Here is a 27,242-nt window from a genome sequence, read left to right as displayed (position 1 = left end):
ACACTGTGTTCAGCTTTTCTGACATATTGTGTTGCCCAGAATAACCATTTCAAAGGGCATTTTAGATCCTGTCTGCACCTTGATAATTCATTGTCAGACTGTTCTACAGTACATCCCTTGTTTGCGCTTAATCAAAGTCCCAAGGTTTGTGAAAACCTTAACTGTTGTAGGTATCAAGGTTTTGCCCTCAATGTGCCTGGGAGTCCTGGTGATTTGCCAATGCATGCATTAGCATGCGATAATAAATACAACCTCTGAACTTTGAGTCTATTTGCACTGGTCATGATTAACATTCACCTTCACCCTATGGGCATGGCTAGCTTCCTGCATATATGTACATGACATTTAGTTCAAAGGTGTATAAGTGTCAGGATTTAATTAACCACAGCAATGCCCATGTCAAAAAAGTATGGGTTAGGGACATTTGCTGATGATTCAAAAAAGATTAATTGCATTTTCTATAAAGCCTTTAGGACAACCTACAGTATGAACAAAAGTGTCCTTTTTGCTAAGTACATATGAAGCACACCTTGCAGCACAGTAGCTCATTGTTCATGGGTGGAAAGTTTATACTTTTTCTAAGACATTAGTTGTTGTGATTTCTTCCCAGTATTTCATCAGCGCTTTGCAATAACTGACACACAAGGAAAGCCTTCACATTAAGTTGACAGCCAAGTATTCCATGGAGATTCATTTATCTGACAACAGCTGTAGTATTTGCATAATTCATTGCTCGATTTTTTGGTAGATAGATCAGGGTAATCATTGGTTACAACCAAACTGATCTATCTACGTACTATGAAATACATTTGCATAATGATCTATATATGGGTAAACAAAATGGTATCCTTTTGTCATGGTGATGGCTCTCCGCTACAATGCTTTTCAGGTCTAGAGAGGCATAGGTTTCGGGTTTTGTTTCTGAACCCAGAGTTACATTTACATTTATCCATTTAGCAGACGCTTTTATCCAAAGCGACTTCCAAGAGAGAGCTTAACAAAAGAGCATAGGTCACTGATCATTTACAACAGTAAAATATTTCACAGCGAGTACAAGAATTAAAAACCGTTACAACTAACCAACAAGAGCAACAAGTCTCTCAATACGAGTCATTGTGATCCTGGAGGAAACTAACTTCAGGTCCAGCAAAGCAGTGATCTGTAAACACAGTGAAATACAATGTATAATAGCTTGTGATTAGTATGGTACCACTGAAGGATATTGCCCTCTTAATGTGTAAGTGACTAGGATCATCCCCCCCCCCAAAAAAAATCAAGATTTGCATATATTTTAAGATGGTTGTCTCGATGACTGGCTGACTTGGACTCAGTGGGTGGCAGCTCAATGTAACACATTACCGTAGCGACCACCTACTGTGAACTCTTTGTCAATTGCCATGCTTTTGGCCAGCAACAGTCAGGGGAATCCTAAGCAGACTTGAAACAAGCTTGTAGCCAACTTAATGCGGAAAGGGCTTTTTATACATTACCCTCATCTAATACCGGATAGTAGGGCAACATAAACAATGTGACCATATTATGGATGACCAATGGTAGGGTAGCATGTAACAACAAAAGCACAGCAGTTCACAAGAAATGGGAAAGTAGTTGATAGTATGATGACAAAAATAGGTTTCATCGTGCAATTTCTACAGCTGCCAGACATTGAATCAGACCTGACTCTGTCCTTTTACAAGCCATTTTGTGAATTTTGGGCACTTTTCCATTTACCCGTCTGTCAGTAGTTTTTTTCTTCCATTCTGACTTCCCATAGAGCTTAATCTGAGATCTGAGATCACCACTTATAACTACCTGTCAGAGAGAGACAAAGATCTGCCCTAGCCAGGGAGCTGAGCCGTTATTGAAAATTGCCTTCGTTCTTGAAATCTCAGAGAGGACGTGATGAACTAGCACATGTGCCTTCATGCAGAGAGGGATCTAAGGGGGTTGAAGACTTACAGCAACTTCTCAAATGTAGGCATTTTCTCTAAAAGAATTACAGCATACAGTATCACCACTTTTATAAATACATGCTCTCATTGATTGCCAGAAACTGAACTCTTATGGGGCATAATCAAAATTCCAGGCCTCAGGTCACCTGGGTAGCTGTCACCTGTCGTTTCACTCCATGGGATTCCTTTTGTCTTGTAAAACCTCCAATTTATCCTCAAATCTTGCTTTGTCCTCTGTTATCCTCAGAACTCATGGTAGTTTACTGGTGCGAATAGAATCCAGGGAACTAGTGGTGGATTCAGGTGGTAATCAGATCCCTGCAAACAAAATGAATTATTGTTACATGGCTGCTTTTTAGATTACCTGACAAAAACATCCTATTTTACCAGTAAATTCATCACATCCTCTGAGATTTCCAGAATTAATGCAATTTTCAATAAAGCTTCCAGGCTATGGCAGATCTTTGTCTCTCTCAAAACTCTTTTTTTTTTGCCAGAGTCTGAAGTTGAAAGGACTGTCCTCAGATTAGGTTCTGCTGGTGTGATCTATGAACCGATTCAGCTCACAGTCAGGGGAGAACGGCATACTGACTCTACCAGCATACACCCTACGGAGGCACTGGCTGATGATGAGTTCATTGTTGTGCCGTCTGCGTGGCCCTGATAAGCCTGGGCGACAGACCAAGTCCGCCACAGAAGTTCTGTAAACTGGTTATGCCTGGTCAAACAGCTGCTCTCTGACACATTGTCGTCTGAGGGTCACTTTCTGCCTCGATTACAGCCTGATTAAATGTCATGTTGACAGTCATGATGGAGTTGAGGTACTAACTGTGCAAGGATCCATATTGTACATCACTGATTTTGTCTTAGCTCTCTGTAATGTAGGTTTAGCATGTCTAAGTGCTATACTGGGTTTCTGTGTCCATGACAGTATGGTACTATAATCCTATAATATATCCTGTTCCTTGTTTGAAGTCACTGCCCAGGATGAATAAATATCAAATGAACAGTGTTTTTAACTCACCACTGGTAAATATTGAATATTCTATTGTGAATTGAATTTTTTGTTTGAATTTGATTGTATTGTGAAAATGATCATGTATATTTAGGATGAGAACTATGCTAGGCCTTCTCTGTCACAGTCCAATCAAATTGGGCATGATATAGTAGTCATGATATCTTGATTTGATTGGATGTTTGAAGAGCATGGTATGGTATTACATGTATTGTTAAGTGTTCAGGTAGTCTACATGCTAAAAGGTATACCATATTTGTTTTGTATTGTCTTTCAGTGACCTCCTCGGAGGTCATATTATTATTATTATAGCCTCTGCACTGGATTAGGAAAAGAGTATTGCTTTTCTGATGCAAAACTGACTGTGTATAATAGTGCAGCAAAGCGCAGAATTTAAGATTGAGATTTGGATCAGAATGATGGTATTCGTCTTCTAATGTTGCATTGTCTATTTGATCAAATTGTGTGGCTCATAAAAGGATGATAGTTCAGGTGCCTTTTATGTCAAATGAGCGATCCTGTTTTCTCTTGAGTGGATGTTCAGTATTATATTATGTACTCTGGGTCTTAAAAACTAGGCCTAACAGTTGACAGAGCATATTTGTATAGTTTTCCCCACTATGGAAACTCTTGGAAGTGCTTGGCAGCCAAAATATAATGCCAATGTGAAACACAAAGCAATCCTCCCTTGAAAGGACATTCTGAAGTACTGAAGGTGACTAAGATCCAGAATATTCTCTCACCGTTTTTTTTCTTCTTTTCCCATTGCAACTTTGAAAGTAAAGAAATTGTGCGCTATTAAAATTTAAATTCCTCCACGATGAGCTTGGGTAGGTTTATGCGTCTGCTATAGAGTACAGCTCACAGCATTAGTTGTTATTCATTCCAGAGCATACAATGTGTTATGTATTTGTTCTGCTCATTGCACTCAGTTTGTCATCTCAGTGGAGGTTGACATCCATTTGAATGAAGTTGGAATTAAGATGAGACAGCTCCATTGTGAAATGTGATTTTGTATGTGAGGCCACCCTGTTTATCGTTGACCGAGGTGATGTTCCAGAGTTCATGCATCCGGATGATCTCATCATCTTATTCACAAGCACACTCTGTTATGCCAAAGACTGACGAAACAGCATCCAAGTTTGCTTTCTCTTTTACGTCAGGAAATAAATCTACTCTGTGGGTGAGATAGAAAGGAGTAGGAGCCCAACAACCCATTGAATAACTCCTCCCCCCTCCTTTTCATAGTCACGTCAGACTCCGGCTGAATCATGAATCAAGTGTCCGGATCGTGTTCAAACTGTCCACAAAGCCATGCATTTTACATTAGACCCTGGTTGGACTGTGATCTCCCGACCTTGGAGTTGGCCATTTGCCTGTCCTCTAAGCTGTATTCCATGCCTAATCATCGAACATGAAATATTAAACATGGCTTTAAAACTCAAACACATTACCATTAGCCAGTGATCCTGTTTAACATGTGCAGTGTTGGATAGCTTGTTTGAATGAGACTGACTTTGATTGATTGCTCGGTTTCCTATTTCTATTCATGTAGATAATTGGCATGGTCAAAAGACACACCTTGAAACGAGCGGGTGGGTGCCTTTGGATGTGTGCATGCGCTCCCTTTTGAGCTAAATGTTTGTTTTGGTTCACGATTTATCAAGATATTCTGTCTTTTTTCAATGCACATTCTGCCCAGGGGATTCACTTGTGGAAAACACTAGTCATTCAGCTACAGAAAAATACTTTCACTTTCATTGTCTTACATCTATCAGCTTGGTTTACTCCATAGGTTTACTGTGATCTGCTTATAAGACTTTCCTGCTTGATCATCAAATGATCACAGCTATCAAAGATCTAGGAAAGCTGTACTGTATGTTGTGGGCCATCTGTGATGTGTACGTGAAAGAAACTTGTTTCACACAGCATGCATACAACGTACAACACACATTGAACGACTTTGACAGATCAGAGATTTCAAGAAGAGGAGCGAGGACTCTTAACATTTTTACAGCTTATGTGTGGTTGCACGGTTTCTGATTTCCAGTTTAATATCTTCCTACTTGCCAACATGGGAGTTTATAAAAAAAATATATTTCTTGCGCCAGAAGCCAAGAATTTATTTCAGTCCTCTCTGGCTGGTGTACCCGGGAGCTATGAAAGTAGAAGGGCAGCTACCGACTCTGCAGGAGGATGTGAGTGGAATAGCATTGGCCTCTCCAGCAGTCCACTGCTGTTTAAACAGTACAAACACAGGCTCTCTCCATATGGCACCCTTCCTGCTGGGAAGCAAGCCTTTCTAAACTGGAGATCTCCCCTAGCCTTAGCTGTCTTATCACTTGTGTTTGCCAGTGATCATTTCTGTAATACTTTTCTGTCTATAAAACGAGGTTCTAACGTGGCTATATGCAGCTGCACCATGTAAACAAAACTTGCAGGCCATCAAACAGTACTGCTTTTAGTTTTGACCTGAAGAATATAGCTTTTTGTAAAACCGTGGTTACATTTAGCAAAATTAAGAAGCTTTTTAGCTATCTTATATTGCCATGGATCAAGATGTGATTTGAAGGCTGTATTGCTGAACTATTCCACCTAGTTTGAAAGTAACTAGGAACTTGAGAAAGGTTCAATCTGAGAGGGGTGAAAAGTGTGGGTGAATCAAATCAAATCAAATCACATTTATTTGTATAGCCCTTTTTACACGCAAGCATGTCACAGAGGGCTTCACATATGCCCATAGAACTGCCCCTCAACCAACCTAAACCCTCAAGGAAGACAAGGAAAAACTCCCAAAAAAAAGCAGAGTGGGTGAAGCAGAGAGGCAGAATGTTCCCAGAGAGGGAACATGCTTTACGGGATTTAAGTTACCGCTACTTCAATCAATATTGTCCTACAATGAAACATTGAGAGTACAATCTCAATTTATTTTTACGTCAGACACCATAGTACAGAAACCAAAAATGAGCTTATTCTGACCAAGTGGACAAGCCCTGCATATTTTGGTTTTGGTGTGTGTGGAGACAGTCTTTATATATAAAAAAATTGTATTAGCATATAAAGCACTGTGATTATGTAAGTTTATGAAAACACATGTAGGCCCAAAACGGTTAGAGCAGTCACCTGATTCATCCCCCATCAAAAGCGCAAAGTATACCTATCACATAACTGGAGCATATCGACACTGCCACAAACCTGGCACAGTGGCTTAACAAATCCTTCAGTGCTGGAATGCCCTCCCAAATGCATAGTTGCAGTTAGAGGACATCCAAAAGGATAACCTTCATGGTTTTCACATCAGAATAATGTTTCTGATTTTTTTTTTTGCCTTCAGGCTTACATCTCAAAGATTTGTGTGTTCACTTAATAGTCATTTATTATTTCTGAGTTGGTGGAACTGAAGAGCAACTGCTCCTGTTTAGCTGTCAATCTACATGCCCTCTAGTGACAAAGCATATTATTATTATTATAGCCTCTGCACTGGATTAGGAACAGAGTATTGCTTTTCTGATGCAAAACTGACTGTGTATAATAATAGTGCGGCAAAGCGCGGAATTGAAATTGAGATTTGGATCAGAATGATGGTATTTGTCTTATAATGTGGCCTCGTCTATTTGATCAAACTGTGTGGCTCATGGAATCATGAAGCTGATGGACCTTCATCCGAAGATGTGTGGAGTGAGTTATTTTCCCAAAACGGAAGATAGCTAGTTTTAGTTAGCTTCCGTTACCTAGCAACCTAGCATAATACTCGTAGCAATGCTACTACCTGCTAGTGTTACTTGTTAGCCTCCTAATTGTAAATTTTGAAGCCATACTATAGCGTTTGTCATATAGTTTTTGTCTATCGGAAAATAGTCGGTTGGAATGTTCAGAATCACATATGTGTGACGCTACTCCTTAACGGGTTAAGAAAGATGCAATGTTATTTCTCTCTGAAACACTAATAACAACTAAAGTGGGGGGCTTCAGTGTGTCTGCACGAGCCCTGGGAGGAGGTATACTAATAGTGTGCTGTAATCAAATTACTTTGATCCATTTTGGTGCTGGTTGGTGGGCCTTTGCAGGGAGGCGATGGGGCTCATTAATAAAGCTCTCATGCTGAACCAGACCCCAGGGAGAGCGCTGTAAAAAGTGCCCTGTCACATTTGTCAGATCATTTGCATTTAGGTTAAAGCTAGGCCCCTTAATCTTATTTACTGGTCCCACTCCACTGCAGCACAGTGGCATCAGTTTGTGTCTGATAAAACTCTGGTATACTCATTCAATTAAAAGAATTTGCACTGAGATTACAATTAAGACATAGTAGCTACCGTCACGCACGCACGCACACAGGTAATGGTAATGGTAAAACGTGATAGTGTATCGTTTTGTAAATGTATGTGACTGGAAACTATGCAGTGGTTGGTAAAAAAGAGGTTTGGGTTGAAGTTTGTAACCACGCATGTTGTGGTCCTTTAGGTTGTTGTGGGTTAAGGTGGAAGCATCAACGCTGCATAAACTGCTTGCTATTCTTAACGACGTCAAAAGAAAATGTCACGACGCATCGACACTTCCTAACTCTGTCTTCCGGCGTAACAGGAGAAGTACAGCACTGTCCGAAGAAACCTTGTCCTCTTACGTCTCCCGCATTCTGCTTTGCCCGACAGAGATCTCAGGGAACTCGGAGGACATTCCCCTCGTCCGATGGAGGCAGCAGTGGCTGGAGAACGGCACTCTTCTCTTCCACATCCACCACCAGGACGGCAGCGTCAACCTCCCAGGCCAGTCCCCCACCGAAGACCCTGCCAGCGACTCTGCGGAGGAGGAACTACGCATCCTTCACATCTCGGTCATGGTACTGTACTGAACTCATCTGTTAAACATGAGGGTGGGGGCGCAGGGATGACATCAGCAGGGGAAACATCTTCCATTCAGAGGAAGACACAAACGCTAACAACTGAAGCCTAAATAGATTGCTTGATTAGGTTGCACAGGTTTCACTCTTGGCTCAGGATATTTTATGCATGACCTCTAAACTCATGGTGCATGACTGCACGCAGCGTCAGATCTCGTGGATAGAAATGGTAAATGATAAGTCCTAAAGATTTTTCACGATAATGGCCGGGTCTTTCCATAGCCTGTGGGAATATGCTTTTATTGGTTCTTTGATATGCAACATCCCAACCCTGCTTTCAGTTGCCCTTTTACATCCCAAATACATTACAACCTCTCTGTGATGGATTAGATAGATTTTATATAAGGAATATGCAAATACAATTTTAATATGATTAGTCAGCTTCAGAAATATTGCCCAAAGCAAGATCCATTGTATAGAGGGTAATGTTCCTGTATGTTCACAGGCTGAATGTCAAATGATAGCCCGACCTTGAGTCTTGCATCGATGCTGTTCGTCCATTTTCAAACGTCAAACAAGACCACTGAAAATAGGGCAAACATTTGTATTCTGTGCACATACATCTGAGTTTGGCCAATAGATCTCATTTCTCTTTCACTGTTCCTGACGCGGTCATCCCATCTTAAAAGGTTCTTGGCGATAACAGTCGCAAAGCTCTCTTGTCGAGGTGTGGATGAAGAAGGATTAGCATGCAGATAGGACAGACCTAGCAACAGATGGCCGCTGTGTTGCCGTGGAGCCTTCGCCACTCTCTGTCCCCTCTGCAGCTTGTGGCTCGGTCGGAGGGCCGCTCTGGAAATCCAGCGTCGTGTCACTTCGCTGGCTCCTGGTAGATACAAGGTTCCCTGGGGCACCAGCGTCACCTCTCTGTTATTCTTTCTTTCATTCATTCTTTCTTTCATTCTTTTGTTTATGTATTTCTTTCACGCTTACTCTTTCTCTTTCCCTCTGTTTCGCTCTGCCTCCCTCTCTAAACCCCACTTGTCAGAGAGCCATATTCCAATATTTGTCATACGATTCGGACTTTAGGGAATCAACAGCCAGCCCAGTTAGGTTTCCATGTGGCCGTTGCAGCCTGTCGGGCACAGGTCATTGCCTGGCTGCCACACCTGCCGTGCAGCAGTTAAAGGCTCTTGGATGAACAAGTCTATCCTTATAAGCTTGAAATGAGGCCAGCCATATCTAGGGCTTGATCCCATGGTGAATCAAGTGCAATGAACCACACCAAACTCGTCTTTTTGTGGCCAGAATGGGGATCCATCTTCTTTGACCCAAACCAGCTGCCATTTTACACAGCGACTGTACTGGCGATTTAACTTAATACATGTGATGGATAGGCACAGATTGCGCATTTAGTAAAACAAATATGAACTGGAAATCAGTATGCAATTAGTTTGTCTGCCTCTATTGAAAGAACAGTAATGATTAAGTAGACACTGTTGTATTGCAGTTTCGATGCTACAATTGTATGCAGGAGGTTGCTTGTGTGCTGCCACCTCCTCAAGGTGACCAGTGTCTCCTCTGCTGCCCTGCTTGAGCATCTATAATAGATGAGTCACCTTGTGTACCAAGTGTTTCACCACAGGTGAGTGCCTGCCAGTTGAAACACATGTCCTCATCTCTCGCAGGCCCAGAGAAAGAGGCAGTGCCAGCAAGATAAAAGAACCTTTGATTGTCCCACAATGTATCACCACCTATGGAGGTCTTCCCTGAGAACACATTTCCCTTGTATTTTCGGAGTGACAGTGATGGATGAGAAGAGGATTGGATAAGTTAAGGCCCAGGGTAGTCTTCAATACGTTACCATTCCAAAGCAATTATAACGTGGAATTAAGTAAGCAAATGATATACAGTATAGATTGATCTGTCATGTTTTAACAAATCTGACATAATACCACAGATATTATATATCATCCAAAATGGTCTGGCATGTTGACAATAGTATGGATCAGAGCATTTTTTTAATCAGTTCAAGAATTGCAACCACGTCAAAAACTGAAAGGACAGGTTATGACTCTTACGATCTGGTGTGGAGTACATGAAGTTGATTGAATTTTAAAGAGGGGATTTAGGATTGATAAGAAACAAGCAAATGGCCCATTTCACTGTGCGCTTCACAGATCTAGGTTGACAGTGGCTCATGCCCTAATCTGTTGCTGTTTCCCTTGGCTTAAAGTCTCAGACTATTCCCCCAGCTCTGTCTGTCTGAATTCATAAATCCATATTTCTGACTTTTCAGTTTAAGTTTTTTATATTTATTTTCCATCTATACATCTGACTATTACACTTTTAGCTGATGTTAAATACGTAGCGCTAAACAGAGGCTAGCTGCAGCGTTGTGATAATAAGTTGTCTCTCAGAAGGGAAGGAAAGGGTTGAGTTTCTAAGAACTTGACAGCCTTTTATTGAAAAATAAGATGCAGACACAGGCGGAATATTCCTTTATTTTCGAGTATAACAGACAAGCGGACGTTTCGACAAAGTGAAATATGGTAGGAGAGACTGTGGATAAGATGTTCTCTTGAAGACGTACACGATAATCCCTTCCTTGAAAAATATAATAAAGCAAATGACGAAGTAGTTAAGCCTCAGCCAGCTTCCGACTTATAAACGACCTCTTTTCCTCAAGGCACATCCTCTGAAGCCTGTACTTGTGCTGTAAGTGCCTGATAATACCTTGTTTTATGACTGCTCACACCCGGACAGACGGCCCGTTTCCTCTTGCCATTGTCATTTACTCCACAAATGTTACCCAGATCTAATAAGGCCTATCTGGAAAGCAGACATGCAATGACCCTGCCATGTATGCAAGCCCAAGTCCCTGCACTTGACATCTGGTATGGTTTCAAAAATCTGATATGTGCAAAAGATTTAAAACAGACATTAATCATACACAATCAAAGAGGAACTCATGCATCCACCAGGAAGGAAGCTACAATTGAGACATTTATAGAAATCAATTATTTTTCATTTGTCTTCTTTGAAGGTTTTAAGCTAGTTTAGGTGCAGCCCTCTGTGGAATTGCTTGTAAAAAATTGGTTATATAAATACAATTTCATTTAATTTAAGCTCAAGAATGTTTGGCACTTTATACATTTGTGTAGGCTGTGTGGCAGGTTGAGCAGGTGACATGTTTTGTACTGAAGCTGAAGATTTCAGATTGCCCTCAGGGTGAACTAATCATTGTGTTACTGAGTAAAGCACTGTAGAAAATCTCCAAGCCTTAGTAAAACATGTTTTGTTTGTTAGAATGGTAAATTTACTGAACTTTAAATGGAGTTATGGGCTATCTGTTCATGTGGATTGTATGTTTAGCTTACACAAAGTATGAACCTCACACTTACACAAAGCATTCACAGCTACCCGTTAATGAGTCCCTATCCTGTCCTGGCGTCGGATCAGTTTTGAAAATGGATAAGTCAGACCCATGTTCTCATTGACCTCCTCTCGCAATTACTGTAGCACCTTCAAAAGCAAGAACACTGAGAGGTTTACTGAAACGTAAGAGGTGAATGTAAAGAGCAAACGTAAGAAAACATGTGTTCATTATCTGAAAGGAACTCATGAAAAAAAACTTTGGCAAAAATCAGTAGTATAGATTACAGGACATCAATTACATATTATAGTCGTTTGAATAAGACAAGACTGCAATGTTTGTTTTCATTAAATATTCTAAATTGAATTTAATCGATTACGTTTATACCATGAATAACCATTTCCCGTAGGAAACCTTCTGCTGTGTGTGTAATGGAATTTTTAAATTTTCAATTTTACTGTGTCAAGCTCATAACACCTTTGGAAGAAAGTCCCATTAACTGTCGAAAAGCTTCCAATTTCATATATAGTCAACCAACAAAACGCAGAACCATTTACCTCAGAGTCAACAAAAAAATCTCTGCTCGTCTGGCTGACATCTACTCATGATTGTCCTCCTCCCACTTATAACTGGATCCAGACAAGACAGAGCTGCTCTTCATCCCTGCCATATCCTCTCTGGCACCAGAGCTCTCTGTGGCAGCCTCCCGCTCGTCAAGAAACCCCGGCGTCATCCTCAAGACAACCTGGATTTCAAGAGACACATTTCCTACACAGCATAAAGAGAAACATGACAAAGTCCTCAACCCAGCTGCTCGTCCAGGCCACAGCACTCAGCCGTTTTGATTACTGCAACTACTCCTCCTCCTGCAAATCAATGACACTTGCCTATGCTGGTGTTAACAGGCCGAGCCCTGCTTCCCTCCAGGGCATAATCCAGCCATACGTACCGACTCAGGCACTTTGGGTCGTCTTGTGACCCCTGTGCAGTGAAATAAGGGTCCTCGCACCCCCAACATGTGGTGCTTCTCTTTCCGTGCTCCACAGGGGTGGAACGACCTCCTCTCTCGACTTTGCACCTCTCCGTGCCCATGGTACTTCTGCCGTGGTCTCAAGAACCTCCTCTTCAAGCTTCACTTTGAATAACTTCTTACATTTTTCTAAGGACGTCAAAAGCAGCACTTTGCATTTGTGATCCTGTTACACTATTTGGCATGAAACTGAATTCACAAGATCTCGATGTTATGATATACTTAATACTATATATTTTTGTATATCATCGTTTTTTTCTGCTGCACTGTAAGAGGCATGTGTGTACTGTATATTCTGTTGATAAATTGCATAATTCCAGCTATTAGGTGTACCCTACTATTCAAACATCGTCTCTATTTGTACTACAGTAAGTAGATTACCGACTAAAGTTATGTAATCCTTTGATGTTTGGATTAGTGCTATTGGCTCTATAAAAAATTACAGCCTCCTTAGTTCACCCTTTGATTCACTGAAATGTACAACATTATTACACATTTTCTCTGTCCTCTGCTTTCATGCTTGGTATTCAGTTTATGGTTTGATTTAAGTACCTTGCTTGTTAAAGTAAATTTGATATATTCAGTTGACTGCCAATTGTATTTGTCATGTATTCCCCCAATTATTAGTGTAGCTATCCAAACAGACTTGTGCAAAACCTGTCTCTAAGTGGCTCTTAAGAATGACTCATCCAACATTAGGTTGTGGTACTGTAGCCATTTCAGTAGCATTGGAATCAGTGGTGGACATGTTCTGTGAATATAATACTAAAGTATCTAAATTATTCCATAGTCCTTTTTGACCACTGTGCATACTGTTTTGCTGCATAAGTGACCCATATCACACTTTCAATTTAATAACCTTGATTATGCAGAATAGGCAAACACTAATGTAAATTACTTTTACTTTTGACTTAATGTAAAATCAATTCAAGCAGGTGAAACACTTATCCTTCTCTATGTATACCTTCTGCTGTTAAAGTGGGATTTCTCCATTTCAGAGACTGATGGAACTAAACTCCCCATATTTATCTTCATCATTGGGTGTGTCTTTTGTATAAAAATAGATTAATCATAAGTGCTGTTTTGACAAATATTTGTATTTGTCTTAGAATTTGAGTTTGAGTTAGTCTTAGAATAAGTCTTATAATTGGAATTAGAACATATTTTTTTCTGTTGGGGAAACCGAGTCAAGTAGGTACAAGCTTTCACACTGTTTGTCTCTGTGTGTGTGTGTTTGCAGGGGGGCATGATCGCCTTGCTTCTGTCCATCCTGTGCCTGGTCCTCATCCTCTACACCCGCAGACGTTGGTGCAAGCGCCGCCGCGTGCCCCAGCCTCAGAAGAGCGCCAGCGCCGAAGCGGCTAACGAGATCCACTACATCCCCTCGGTCCTCATGGGCGGACAGGCCAGGGAGAGCCTCAGGAACTCCCGTGGCCAGGGCCACAACTCCAGCGGCACACTGAGCATCCGAGAAACGCCTATCCTGGATGGCTATGAGTATGACATCACAGATCTGCGGCACCACCTGCAGCGAGAGTGCATTAATGGGGGCGAGGACTTCACCAGCCAGGTGACACGCACTCTGGACTCCTTGCAGGGATGCAATGACAAGGCCAACATGGACCTCACACCAGGTGAGTTGGTACAGTACACAAAGAAACACGCACAAACACATTTGTTCTCGTACAATCATGTCGAGGACATATTCACACACATTCTAAACAAGTGAATTTTTTATTTATTAGTTAGCAACATTTGTCAAATGACAAATGCGATTACTTGGCCTGCAATAGAAAACAGAACATTTACCGGTAGTTAGAAATGAATATTTGGCAACTGATTAAGGGATACTCTGCACTTATTAAAGAGTCGATTTATATGCATGTCCATAAGTTAAAAATGAATACAGTGATAACCTGAGCATGTTCTCATTAGACAGCTCAGTATTGTCTAGTCGGCCATCTGTGTTTATATTTCCACTTTTATTTGATTCAAATGTTCAAAATACTGTTTTCTGTTCGGTGTATGGAGACCCTGATGTATGGTGGCTGGACTGGCTATTTAGAATGAACTTAAATATTCAAAGGATTTTGTTTAGGAAATATCGTAATTTGTCATCAGTGGACCTTAGAATTTAGAACAACCCCGCTGAGAAATATGGCCCAGCAGTGATGTGGAACACCCAGAGAATTTCAATTAGTAGTAGACATACTTACTCGATTCAGAAGAGAAATAAAGACTCTTAAAACGAATTTGATCTAAGACAGCATGTTTCTAAGAGAACACAAATATACCGAGAGGTAATTGAAGTGGGCTAATGCCATGCCTTCCACATCCACTGGGACATGCAATATCCTAGAATATGTTCCATGCTATAGTATGAACAAATTATATTTGGAGAAAAGTAAGATGTTGAATAGACTAAATAAACAACTCGCTAGTGGACTAATGCAGTAGTCTCCTACAGTTGCAAAATCAGCCAGTTAGTCTACCGGTACTGAGACTAATTCAAATATAAGCTTTTGGGGTACCACTATTATAATTCAACTGCTGAATATTTAATGGATGTTTTCTATCACAATCAGTAACTGACAACACAAAGCTGTCCCTGATGAACAAATACAAGGACAACATGATCGCCACCAGCCCCATTGACAGCAACCTGCAGCAGAACACCCTGCTACCTCACAACACGTCCACCAGCCAACGCAAACGCCTGTCCAGCAACACCCGCGGTGAGTGTCCATCTCCTACCGTGTGCTCCATGCTTCCATTCCAGGCCCTCCTAATGGATGTTCTCCCTGACAGGAGGAAACATAAAAAAAAGGCCATGTCATTAAAATGAGATGTCTGGTCCCCTGAGTTGACCCCTCGATAATAATCCACTGTGTCACATTGCCCACAGCATGTGTGAATGGTTTATTTAGAGGCTACGGAAAGCAATTTTTGAGTGTTGGGGGGAGTGTAAGGGGGATCAGAAGAATAATGAAGTGGTTCTGGAACAACTAGCTTAGATGTATGTGACAATATACAGGAAGAAAAATTGTCTACCATACATAGTCAGATATATGAACCAGCTAAGGGTGCGTGTTCATAATAGAGTCTGACCTTGGAAAAGCCTTTGAATTGATGGGAAGATTGACATACATTATTTGTATAATGACAATTGCATTTTTAGCTTATTAGTAATTAGTGTGAAAACCTGACCTTACATTACGACTGTAGTTGTAATGTTTTATTTTTTCATACTTTTTTATGTGTATCGTACCTTGTGACTTTCTCTTGTAAAATAATTTCCCCTTTTTCTCTCTGACCTTGACTGGAAACCGGTAGTCACACACCTGCAATGGCTTTCTGCTCCATAATGAGAAGCCAAATCTAAGTTCACTCAGGAAGAGAGACAAAAGACCACAAACCTTATTATATCAAGACCTGTGTACCCGATACAATTCAAACCCTCAAGTTCCAGTTTCATTCGGTATTCCAAGTGCTGTGAGGCAAAACACTTTCAGGACCAAACAAAATGTGCTGAAGATCCAATCTGTTAGCTCTTAATTTAATGCAATAATAAAAGCATACCATGTCTGTGGGGGCCAACGAATGGTGGTTTTCTTCTGCCTCTGTCTGTCTGAGTTATAAAAGGCCTTTGGTCTTTTAAGCAATCTTTGACAGCCCTTTGGCTGCAGTGACAGAGGAAAAAGAGGGATAGATAGAGAAAGAGAGAGAGGTTGTAGACTTCAGAATTAAACATACAAACATTTGCATATTTTTCGTATTCATTTAGTTCAATTTGTTTATTTTGGAAGCACCAGAGGACGAAGCACAGGCTAGAGGAAAAAAAAACGGCACATTTATTATCTAGTTTTTTCAGCTCTTGATGTTGAAATGGTGGGGATTGGACTCCCATGTGACTTTGTTTTTCCCTTATTACAAACCCCTCAGTGTCTCCATGTATCCAATGTTCTTAGTCCTGTATGGAAGGAATAAGGATGACTAACCCTATGATTATTTTTTTTGTCATCTAGGCTATTGTTTTTGTTTGGCCTTGCATTGAAATCTGGTAAAATATGCACATTAGAACTTTTGTTATTCCCAAAGGGAAGTTAATATCTCAAACTGTATGACTGGAGGTGCTTAAATGCTTAAAATCATGTTACAGTGCAACTGTCGACAACATGTGACAGACTTGCTTAATGACAGACTTGAAGGAGAATAATACGATTCTGCTGTCTTATGGTGCAGCTGTTGTATTCTTGGTGTGTTGTCTGAGTCTCAGAGGGCCTTTCTTCCCCTTGTTACATCAAGCCCATCAGTCGGCTCTTGTCATTACAGGGGAATTGGAGGGCGGTCTCCAAAAATCTTTAATTAAGGAATAGAATAAAGTTGAACAGAGAGTATGATGAGGTAGTTGCATATGAATCACAGAGACTGTTTTTACGAATGTTTAAGAACCTGTTAAATCCTCTCCCAGTTGTACCTTCCAGGCAACTGATCAATTGACACATCCAAGTCAGTTGAGTGCAGCTCTGCCTACAGCTGTTGTTACAGCTCTGTTATTTGTTTTGTTTGGGTAGCGTGTTAGTCACCAGAGATTGACATTCCGGCGTCATTGCAGTTGGTCCTCCATACTAAATCAAGTTGCAGCCCTCTGAAAGCTGAGACCGAAAAGAATTTCTGGTGTTGTCAGAGCGAAACGTGTGTGTGCCCTGTCGTGCATTCCGATTACCAATCAACGCCTCGTGTTGGAATATTCAGGAAAGCACACACTTTATTCGTCAACAAAGAGAAGTGCACCTTTTTGGCCCTTGCCTAATTGCTGAGGCTTACATGTCCTCTTTAGCTGTTACTAAAGAGGACAAAACAAAGAGTACCCTTAATTCTTTTGAATGTGCTTCCTTTCTCTGTGTTTCTCAACAAAAAAAAACGAACTTGCTCTCTATTTTTTGTGTCCTCTAAAAGCTTGTTTTTCTCAGTCTAAAGTTGTGCAGTATATGTGTCACCACCTCATAAAGATAAGTTATTTTCTTGAAGACACATTAGTGATTTTGAGGATTTTGAGGATTTTTTGATTTCCAAAGAAATGTCTTTGGAGGCTCATGTTTCACAAACATGAGCCTCCAAAGACATTTCTTGTGTACACGTTCTTCCATTAATATCTCTATTAAGGAACATACTGTACAGTATCTCTTGTTTGTTAGTGTGCCTGTATGTGTGGATTTGAATATTATTTCTCTATATCTGAAACATTTTTAAATAATTAATTTGGCTTTGGCACTGCACTAGAGGAGCAAGCCTTAGCTGTGAAGATTATTATTTGTGCTTGCAGCATGTCAATGCCCTTCAAAGGAATGCCACTGCAGTGCTGTCATCAGAAAGGCCTGCTCCATATCTTAGTTTCTAAAGGTATAGTATGGTGGATTGCCAAGATTGTCACCAATATTTACTCTCAACCATTGTTTTGGGAGGAATCTTCTCAGGCATAATCATACAGTAGATAATGCCTTAGTTTAGATTTTTAACACCACTGTCAGGATCCATTTTGAATGAATATGATGATACAAGGAACTCCAACTGAGGCTGCACAGCTTAATGCTGTGTTGTGTTTGTCTGCTTACTTTGTGATAGCAGGCCCAGTAACACTTGTTACGTTTCCCTCTACATTTGTAATGGCTGTGCCTCCACCAAATGTGGTTCTGTTGAAATCCAATCCTGTGGGTACACCGAGTTATTCTCTTGTTCATTATTTCCTGTTCAGATATTAAATCGTCTCGATCTGAATGTTTTAAAAGAGAAAAGCAGGTAGAATGCATGGGTGTATTGCCCCCTGTTTTAAATTGGGCCAGAAACAGTTTTCCTGTCTTAGTTATCTGTGATGGATCATCGATATGAAGCACAAACATGGAATGGCACAAAAAAATTATACCCCAAACTGAGTCTGCATCCCGTACCCAAACCCATGGCCTGGTCTTCTCCTGTGTCCCTCCCTCCTGCAGGGTAATGACAGCAGCTGTCCTCTGCTGTGCTGAGGAAAGTACAACCATGTTGTTTCATCAACTTTTTATCCATCCCGATAGAAAACCTCTGGTGTATTTAGTTTCTGTGCTTTCCATATTGAAATCTAATAAATGTGTTTGTATTAATCAGATCCTAAGGAAAGAAAGAATGTACACAAGTTACATGCCGTTCGTAAAGACAGATCGATACCAAGTGTCTGTAATCCTATTGCGTGGGTGTATCAAAGGCCTTTAACAATTATATGTACACGATGAGTAGATTATGTCTCCCTGAATTGTTTTAGCATCTTGTATGCACAATATCTATCTAGTTTATTTGGACTACTTCACTGCAAGCATCGGCCTTACACTCAGAAAAGTGTTGCAAAGGTCTGTTCAAGTCAATGGTTTTATGATAAATTAATTAATTCACTGCATTATCTTACCAGAGAATTTCATTTGTCTCACCTTGACTGGATAACCTTGAACAGAATCATTGCAACTGCCATTTAGATTAAATATTGAAAAGAAATCCGGTAACATTAAACAACGTCCGACTCCTACCATACCACAACGTACCACAAAGTAGCTTTTGATGGCGTTGCCATATTAGCAACAAAGAGGAGACAGGGTCATTTTAATGCATAGTTTTGTATGAATCCCACAGCGGGTTCAACCTTCTTGAACCCAGAGGGGGACTCTGGCACGGAGGCCGACAGCGAACCCCAGCTGACCTTTTACACTGACCCCAACCGCAGCAGGCGGCGTAGCCGAGGTATGCGAAACGGTAATGCCAACAGCGCGTGGGGCTCAGGGGGTAAGGAGGCCTTCACTACGTATACACCATCTCATCTGTACCATCGCATGGTGACCGAGGCAACACAGTCGATAGTGTTAAAACCATGACAATTTGTGGATTTTTGACATTGCTGGTTGTGTACGTAATGTTACAAATTGTCATGGATCGAGTGATTTTGATCTTTTTTTTTTGCATTGCTGAATATTTATTGTGTTTATTAATTTAAAAAAAAATCCATGTGTGTATCAATTCGCTGTCAAACTTTATAACAATACTGTATTGTAATTATGCACATGCACTGTGTGTCATGTGCATGCTGTGTCTGCTGTGCTGTGTTGTGTTGTGGTTTCCTAGTGTAGGGAAGGAGAATGGCTGTCAAACTCCGGGCTCTGTTCTGCCAGACACACCCGCCTTTAAAACACCTCCAGCCCAATTAAGCCCTGTTCCTCCTGCACAGGTTTCATAAACAAAGAAATACAAATGTGCAGCCAACACCTTTAATTAGTGAAAGGTTTAAGAATAGAGAATGTGTTTGCACTCCCTCCTCTGTATGTGAACTGCGATGCTGATCTCTTTTTTCTTTCAAACTAAACATAGTGACTTCACTGTAAGATGCAAGTATTGTTTTTGGTACTATATGTAAAGTGGGCATTACCCAGGTATCTTTGTTAGTGAAAAAGTAGAAGATAGAGAATGGATTACTGCTCATTTTTTGCTTTATCCAGTGTAGTGTGAAATTAAATATCAGGCACTTCTTTCAAAGTAACGTGATGAGTGCGTGCACAATAAACTCTCACGACACCCATATAAAAAGATTGTGTGTGTGTTCGTTTTTGTGCTCTTTATTTAAAAGTCTAAAAGATGAACTATAATCTTGCTGCCTTCCTCTTGGCAAGAAAATGAAAACGAGAAGGCAAATACCCCTCTGAACCATATTCATTTTGTGTTATTTTTTGGTTTTCCATAGTGCTACGGTGGCACTGTTCAAAGGTAAACTCTTATCTCTGCGCCAGTGAGCGCGGGCAAGCCAAATCTCCCAAAGGCCAGTGGTTTGATCCAGAGGTCCCTTTCATGGGCCTTAAGCCCAGTGATGGCTTGTTTATAAGCAGGTCCCTTGTGGAGGTGCAGAGAAGAGGAAATAAAAAGTGCGGTCACTGCTTCAAATACCTCCTCTTTGTTGTCTATCTGTCTCTTTCACCAGCAGGTTCCCCGCGAAGCCCCATCAATAAGACCACCCTGACTTTGATCAGTGTCGTCAGCTGTGTGATCGGCCTGGTCTACTCCTCACATGCCTCCTGTGGCCTCAATGTCCGGGTCATCCTCCACGTTCCGGAACACCTCATCGCCGATGGTAACGCCCTCCTAGAATTCCCCTTGATGGTTGTGGCTGTTCCAGACCCCTTAGGACTACACTGACCTTTGCGAAGCTCTCAGGGAAGTTCTTTGTAGGATTGAACAGGTCCCAACTTGGTTAGCTTTCCGAGGTAAATGCGAGGTCGATGACTGGTCTCTCTCCCCTAGTGAGTCCTCAGATGTGACCTGAAAGCATCAAAGCACATTCAGGCCAGGTCACAGTGACCACCCACCGCATCATCACTCTTCCTCTGTACCTTCTGAGAGGTGGGATCATCTTGCTAATGAATTTCAATGTAACACCTGCAGAACAGCACTGCGGGGCCAAGTACTCACTCTTGGCTCATTGGCATTTTTCAGCTATCACGGGAGCGAGCTGGCAGTGCAGATATATTATGGACTGTGACTTGCCTCACTCATCTATCATTTCAGCTTTGATTTGATTCCGAGCTCCAGAATATTCTGTGTGTGTGCTGGACGAAATTAAGATTCCAGGAAGCCAGTCAGAGGGAGCAACTTTGAAAGGGGAGATGAAAGATTGCACATTTGCCTTTTGAATTACAAAACTCGGATCGATTTAGAACGTGTCCATAAATGTCTACACAATCTTATCAGATGTAATTTGATGTCATGGTGAGGCTGATGACAATCTTGAGGTTTTTTTTTTTACTGTGGGAAACTATTTATGCAACAGATGTGCAGAGTTCGTCAAAATATTGAAATTAGTTACAGGAATGGGAAGTCACACTCGTCTACCCCTTTCCACATCAGGGAAAGACATTTTCTCACAAATGTTATTTTCTTTTATTGGCATGTTATAACATCTACGCCTATAGGGCGTTTAAAGCGGAGCAGCAAGCAACATTGTTGTGAATTTGCTGAAGGACTGTTCTGTGCCAGCAATGCACCAAACAAATAATAATTCATGTTGTACAATTGTCATACAGGAAACATGCATTTGAATTGTGTTTAGTAACCTACTTTTGATTATTGTTGTTCAATTATTGGCATACTGTTACAATTAGTGGAACATCCACTTATTCACCTTATCAACATTCCATGTTAAAAAAGACTCAATGTGAGTAAATGAATAAATGAATCAAGTGTTGCTTTGTTTTTTCCCCATGGTGACCCGAAGGGTCCAGATTCATTTTGCTGCAGGGCAGTCAACTGGACGCATCTGATTGGCTGAACCCAGCGCAGGTTCTGCTCTACTACCAACAGAATGCCAGCGGGCCCTGGATCAATGAGCTGTGTGGACGCCGGATTCTGGACCCCTGTGAACACCAGTGTGATCCTGAGACAGGTAGCAACACTGGCTGCTTTAAGGATCTGACTTCAAGTTTCAAGTTTTTATTGTATTGTACAGAACAACACAAGGTCAGATTGGGCACTGAAATTCTTGGGACAAGACAACGCAAGCAACCTAGCATAACATAACAAATAAGTACTAAGAACATACATTACATCTATGATAAGCTCAAATAGAATACAATAAAAATGATAATAATAGACATCCTAATATACAGAAAAGTATGCAATATACAATATACTAGACCTCTAATACACATAATGACCTATACTAACCTTATAGACCTATACTAACCTAGAACAGACCAACTGTCGTCTTGGGAGGACAGTTGTTCTCTTGGTGTGTAGGGATGAGTATAGCTCAGTGGTTGAACGTTTGGCTGCAAATCAAGAGGTCTCAGATTCTAATCTGCCCGTCACTTTGGATAAAAGCATTTGCAAAATTAATACAGTATTAGCGGGTTCACCTCTCAAAGTGACATCAGCAAAACGCTGCAAAAAGTTGTGGGCCTGCAACTGACATTATCCTATCAGCCTGGCAAATCATTTGAGTGAATAAAAAATTTAAACATTGAACTGAGGAACATTGTAACACGCTGACTTCAGTAGCCTGACTTGCATGTGTACAGTAACTTCATGTTCCTTAACAGAACCATCCAGTAGTTCAGACCCTCGCTACTGACACAGTTGGAACAGTTTGAGCTGAGCACCAGTGAAAAGGCCAAGAACACATGAAATATGTACAACATTTATAAAAAAGAGTTTCTCAAGTGAGAGGACAGGCAGAAGACTGACATTATAAGAACACAAATATTTAGCGTAAGTCTTTATTGGAGAACCCACATATACCCACATTGCAAACCATAGTATGAACAGTAACACATAAATAGTCTTCATGAATATTTTGCTGTAATTATTGAACTCCCGTTCCTGTAGGGAACATAATGAAATAATTTACCATCACTCGTTAACTGATATAATTGTGGTGTGCATCTATATTTTCATAACTTGACCTAAAAATACATTCTCCATGAATGGTGTTGGCGGTAGAGCAATGCTTGCAAGGACTCTGTAACCAACAGCCTATGATTATGAAAATGTCCTTTTATTTATCGTCTAAAACAAGTTGCCGATGCAGGCACATTTTCGTTCCAACCAGTGTTGGCTAAGAAAGAGGATGCATCTTATGAAAATAACATGCAGGTATGACCAATTCCACAGTAGTATCCAGACATCTTTCAAGATGAAAACACACACCCATGAATAAAGCCAATGTCAGTGTAAACTATCATTTCATACAATATAACCCAGCAACAGATCATCACCGAAACATAAAATAAACTATACTGTTACCGTTGGTTTATTAGATCAGGTGCATCAGTAGACATGTCCACATGTATACTTGTGAATGAATACCCATTATTCGAAATGGGTATTCATTCGCAGCGGTTGCACCAAGATCGTTAGTAATGACAGGGCACCATTAACTCTCCAGTTGCCAGTAGAGGCCAATATCCCATGTTGCAGATATTTGAAGAGGAGTTCTGTGTTTGTATCTGTTATTCAGTGGGGGGTGTCTTCAGTGGGCTGAAGAGAGAATTCTGAGACCCTAAATGTATGAAAAATAAGTCAGACCTCTGGGATATATGCCTGCATTTCTTGAAATGTAATACGTAATTTGAGGCTTCTGCCCCTAAAAATGAAATATAGAACAGGAAGCTTGGTGCAATGCTTCAATAATTACATTGTGTTTTTCATATGATGCATTCTTAATGAAACCTCTGTGTGCTGGGAATGGGATTGCAAGGTGCCAGATAGCTACAATATGGCCTCAACTCAATCCTTTTTGAGCTGAGGATACTGATGAAAACTCGGATGGGTCGCGACAATTGGAAATATTAAGAGAAGGTGAATTTGAATGGCACTATGAGGATCTTATAGGTTTTGACGGTGCAGTTTGCTCGGTATCTGAGACATTGTTTATGTGAACTCTGGGTCATTTGAACTGAAATGATAATAAATAAATTAGCAGTCCACTGATGATGGATCCCAAAAAGCAATCATGTAACGAGTTTTAGACACTAACTATGATGTCATAGCGCTGATAGGTGTTTTCTTATACAATCCATGTCCTCCATAGTACATTTAACAAAGTACCAATTATATATCCAGTCAAATGTGCCCATTTGGAGCTTTGCCAACAGCAGTGGATAAACAACATCCAGTCGTGTGCACAGGGCAATAAGAGTAGGTACTGAACCCTTATGAGACAAGGTTCAAACGGTGCTTGCAATGACAAAACAACAAGACAATACAGAGCCATATGTGCATCGCATTTCTATGGTAGACAGAAGCCTAGGACTAGATGGTGTCATTGTGTAATCAGGTTATATATTAGTTATAAGTAAATGTACTTGTTAATGAGATGTTGAACAGCTGCGTTCACAATAAATGCTTTAGAATGTCTATGAAATGGTGTCATTATGTGTTCTTAATTATAGTTATTTAAGCATACAGTGTGCTTTATACTCAATGCAATTAAAACTAAAGTAAAAGCCTAAGGGCTTACTTTCAGTTTGATGCAGAGTTTGAGATGAACGGTATAACAACCTTTTAAGTAGCTATATGTGGAGTTTTGTATGTCTTCCATGGGGGGGGGGGGGGGGGTTAAGCTGTTTGTGAGCCCTTAACCTAAAACAATTTTCTATCATTGTGTAAGACAAAAACAGTACTACAGTAACTACAAGAGGGTGACTCTCAGTTTGAAGCAGAAACGTACAGTCCTAGTGTAAAAAGACTTGCCAATCTTTTAGCACAGATTGTCCCTTTGCTAAGACAACAAATCTTTGCTTAGGCCACAATAAAGAATTACCTCAACATCCATTAACAAATTAATTTCCTGACGTCATTGTCCTCCATGCTAATATACAACTGTGGTGTTAGCATGACCCTCTAAGTAAAGCGATTTCCATTTCCCTCTCACAGACACATACACACCCCAGAGATACTGCCCTTTCCCCTATTCCTTGTGGAACACAGACCCTAGGATGTCAGTGAGTCACTATGAGTATCCCCTTTGCTCCGGCTGAGTTTCCCCCATCAATCTTCCTGAGTGAAGTTGGGGCAACTCCTCTCCTGTGTGCTGACAACAGCAAGATGTGCTCCACTGTTCCTGATGGCTCTAATAGCCTTCGCTGATCTGGAGACTGATGGGAAGAAAAAGCACACGCACACGCATCTTACCAGCACACGCCTCTTACCAGCACACGCACACGCATCTTACCAGCACATGCATCTTACCAGCACACGCATCTTACCAGCACATGCATCTTACCAGCACACGCATCTTACCAGCACCCGCATCTTACCAGCACACGCATCTTACCAGCACATGCACATGCCTCTTACCAGCACATGCCTCTTACCAGCACACGCATCTTACCAGCACACACCTCTTACCAGCACACGCCTATTACCAGCACACGCATCTTACCAGCACACGCATCTTACCAGCACATGCACATGCCTCTTACCAGCACACGCATCTTACCAGCACATGCACATGCTTCTTACCAGCACAGACCTCTTACCAGCACACGCATCTTACCAGCACATGAACACGCATCTTACCAGCACATGCCTCTTACCAGCACACGCATCTTACCAGCACACGCATCTTACCAGCACATGCACACGCATCTTACCAGCACATGCACACGCATCTTACCAGCACATGCCTCTTACCAGCACACACATCTTACCAGCACACGCAAGCACGCAACACCGGGAGGTTACATAGAGAGTCATCACAGTCCACAACTAATTGGCAAGACGAGGAGTCTGAGCACGCCACAGACTGGAAGCTCGTACAGCACCTGTCTCGTGCTAATAAGGTTTAAGTGGATTGAAAAATGTAAAATACAAAATCAAAAGAGCGACAAGATAGTTTGTCCTTCTCTTAGCATTGCTCTTTTGAACTGTGTCAATTTATTTTCTTTTTTTGTCTTGTCGTAGGTGATTGTCTCTGCCTAGATGGCTATATGAAGGACCCGGTCCACAAGCATCTTTGCATCCGCAATGAGTGGGGTCCAAATCAGGGGTAAGTAAAGATAGAGGAGGTGTGAAATGCATTTCACGATACAACCTGTTGCCAATTCAGACTAAACCGACACTAGGGAAAATTAAGATACCGTCACCATTCATCCTGAAGACCTGTTTTGTACTAGAACTGAAGAGCTGTTGAATTTGGACATAATTAAAAGTGTTTTAAGTAGAGAAATCAAGAGAAACAACTAAACTCAATCCGGCCAATTTTCACTTTTTCATCGGCTGTGTAAAAATGTAATTACTGGTTATAACTGAGTAGTAATTTCATTAGCACACGGTTTTGCCAACACTTCATAAAAAGGGGTGTTTGACATGACGCAAGTGCAAAGTAAAAAAGCTGTGTCTAACTATGAATTGAATCAACCTTTTGATCTGCGTCATACTGTAATAACTCGGTAAACATGAGTCTGTGAACAGGGCTCACCTGCGTTTTACCAATGTTACTAGGACGGTGTGAAGGGGATATGAGGCTGTGCTTGCCAGTTAATATCAACATGATTGCTCTTTGCTAACATGTTCAAAGCCATTCTATCATAGCAACTGCTTAACAAAATAACAGGTGATAAACAAATATGAAACCCCTCAAAAGTAATTGCTAATTGGATTTGTTATCTTCTCAGAAGCATTTCATTTCAAGTTGTGACAGTTGTGAAAATGTACTGTATTTCAAAAGTAAATTTAATCTTTGTAATTTAATTGGGCGACAAATGTGTATATGACAGTAGAACACTGAAAAATAAACTTCTCTTATCTTTCTGCAGCTGTAGGGCCCATGTAATTTTGACATTCGTCAGAATACTGTCTACAGTTTGGCCCCATAACTTGAAATTGGCACATATTTCTCCTCCCTGGTATCTCCCCCCCCTTTAGTTATTCCCCGCTCTCATAGTCTGAGTCTAATAGAGACAGCCTGCAGGGGCAGCTTAAATGTTTAATGACCAAGCCCCTCTGGCTTTGGGCCGTTATCAAGTTTTGCTGCTCTTTTGCCTACAGTATTGTAGAAGCTTACTCAGAAAGACATCAGGCCCTTGTCACTTCTTCTTTCCTCACTCTGTAGACAGTTAAGTCCCCAAGCTGCCAGTGTCTATTAATCTTCATCATTTCCCCCCTCAACTACTCTCCCAGCACTGGTAAATATATAGGTGTCTAAGTCACATCTAGTGTCACAGACTGAGAAACACATTTTTCTATCTGGGTGTTTACTCACAGCATCTGTCATACTAGTTTTGATTTGTGGAATTTTTGGTAAAAATAATTTGGTGGGGTCAGGGGGTGGATGGTTGAAATCTGTTTTGAAACTAGTTTGCACTAGAAGGCCATTTTGTTGTGTGTTCAAAAAGAAAGTTTCACTCTTTTATCTTATTATCTCTTGTTAGACCCTGGCCTTATACCATTTTCCAGCGTGGATTTGATCTGGTGATGGGAGAACAGCCATCCGATCGTATTTTCAGGTAGGAAAACCTTACAAG

At 41.0% G+C, this 27,242-nt stretch overlaps 1 protein-coding gene across 6 annotated transcripts in view; it reads left to right on the top strand.

The window, feature by feature from the left end:
• The window catches only part of astn1 (astrotactin 1), a 107,363-nt gene that overhangs the window by 11,920 nt on the left and 68,201 nt on the right, over positions 1-27,242 (top strand). Inside the window, exons 2-9 of one of the 6 annotated variants that reach the window (XM_062480878.1) lie at positions 7,617-7,804; positions 13,451-13,844; positions 14,796-14,945; positions 18,871-18,978; positions 20,207-20,353; positions 21,494-21,661; positions 25,681-25,765; positions 27,150-27,224. In XM_062480878.1, coding sequence (XP_062336862.1) covers positions 7,617-7,804; positions 13,451-13,844; positions 14,796-14,945; positions 18,871-18,978; positions 20,207-20,353; positions 21,494-21,661; positions 25,681-25,765; positions 27,150-27,224 — 1,315 coding nt within the window. Of the gene's footprint in view, positions 1-7,616; positions 7,805-13,450; positions 13,845-14,795; positions 14,946-18,870; positions 19,021-20,203; positions 20,354-21,493; positions 21,662-25,680; positions 25,766-27,149; positions 27,225-27,242 lie in introns of all 6 variants that reach the window. The other 5 variants (XM_062480877.1, XM_062480876.1, XM_062480875.1 and 2 more) reach the window with 5 other exon arrangements.

The sequence above is a fragment of the Osmerus eperlanus genome, chromosome 16 (assembly GCF_963692335.1).
Source record: "Osmerus eperlanus chromosome 16, fOsmEpe2.1, whole genome shotgun sequence".
Classification (NCBI taxonomy): domain Eukaryota; kingdom Metazoa; phylum Chordata; class Actinopteri; order Osmeriformes; family Osmeridae; genus Osmerus; species Osmerus eperlanus.
This window is presented reverse-complemented; position numbering and strand designations above follow the sequence as displayed.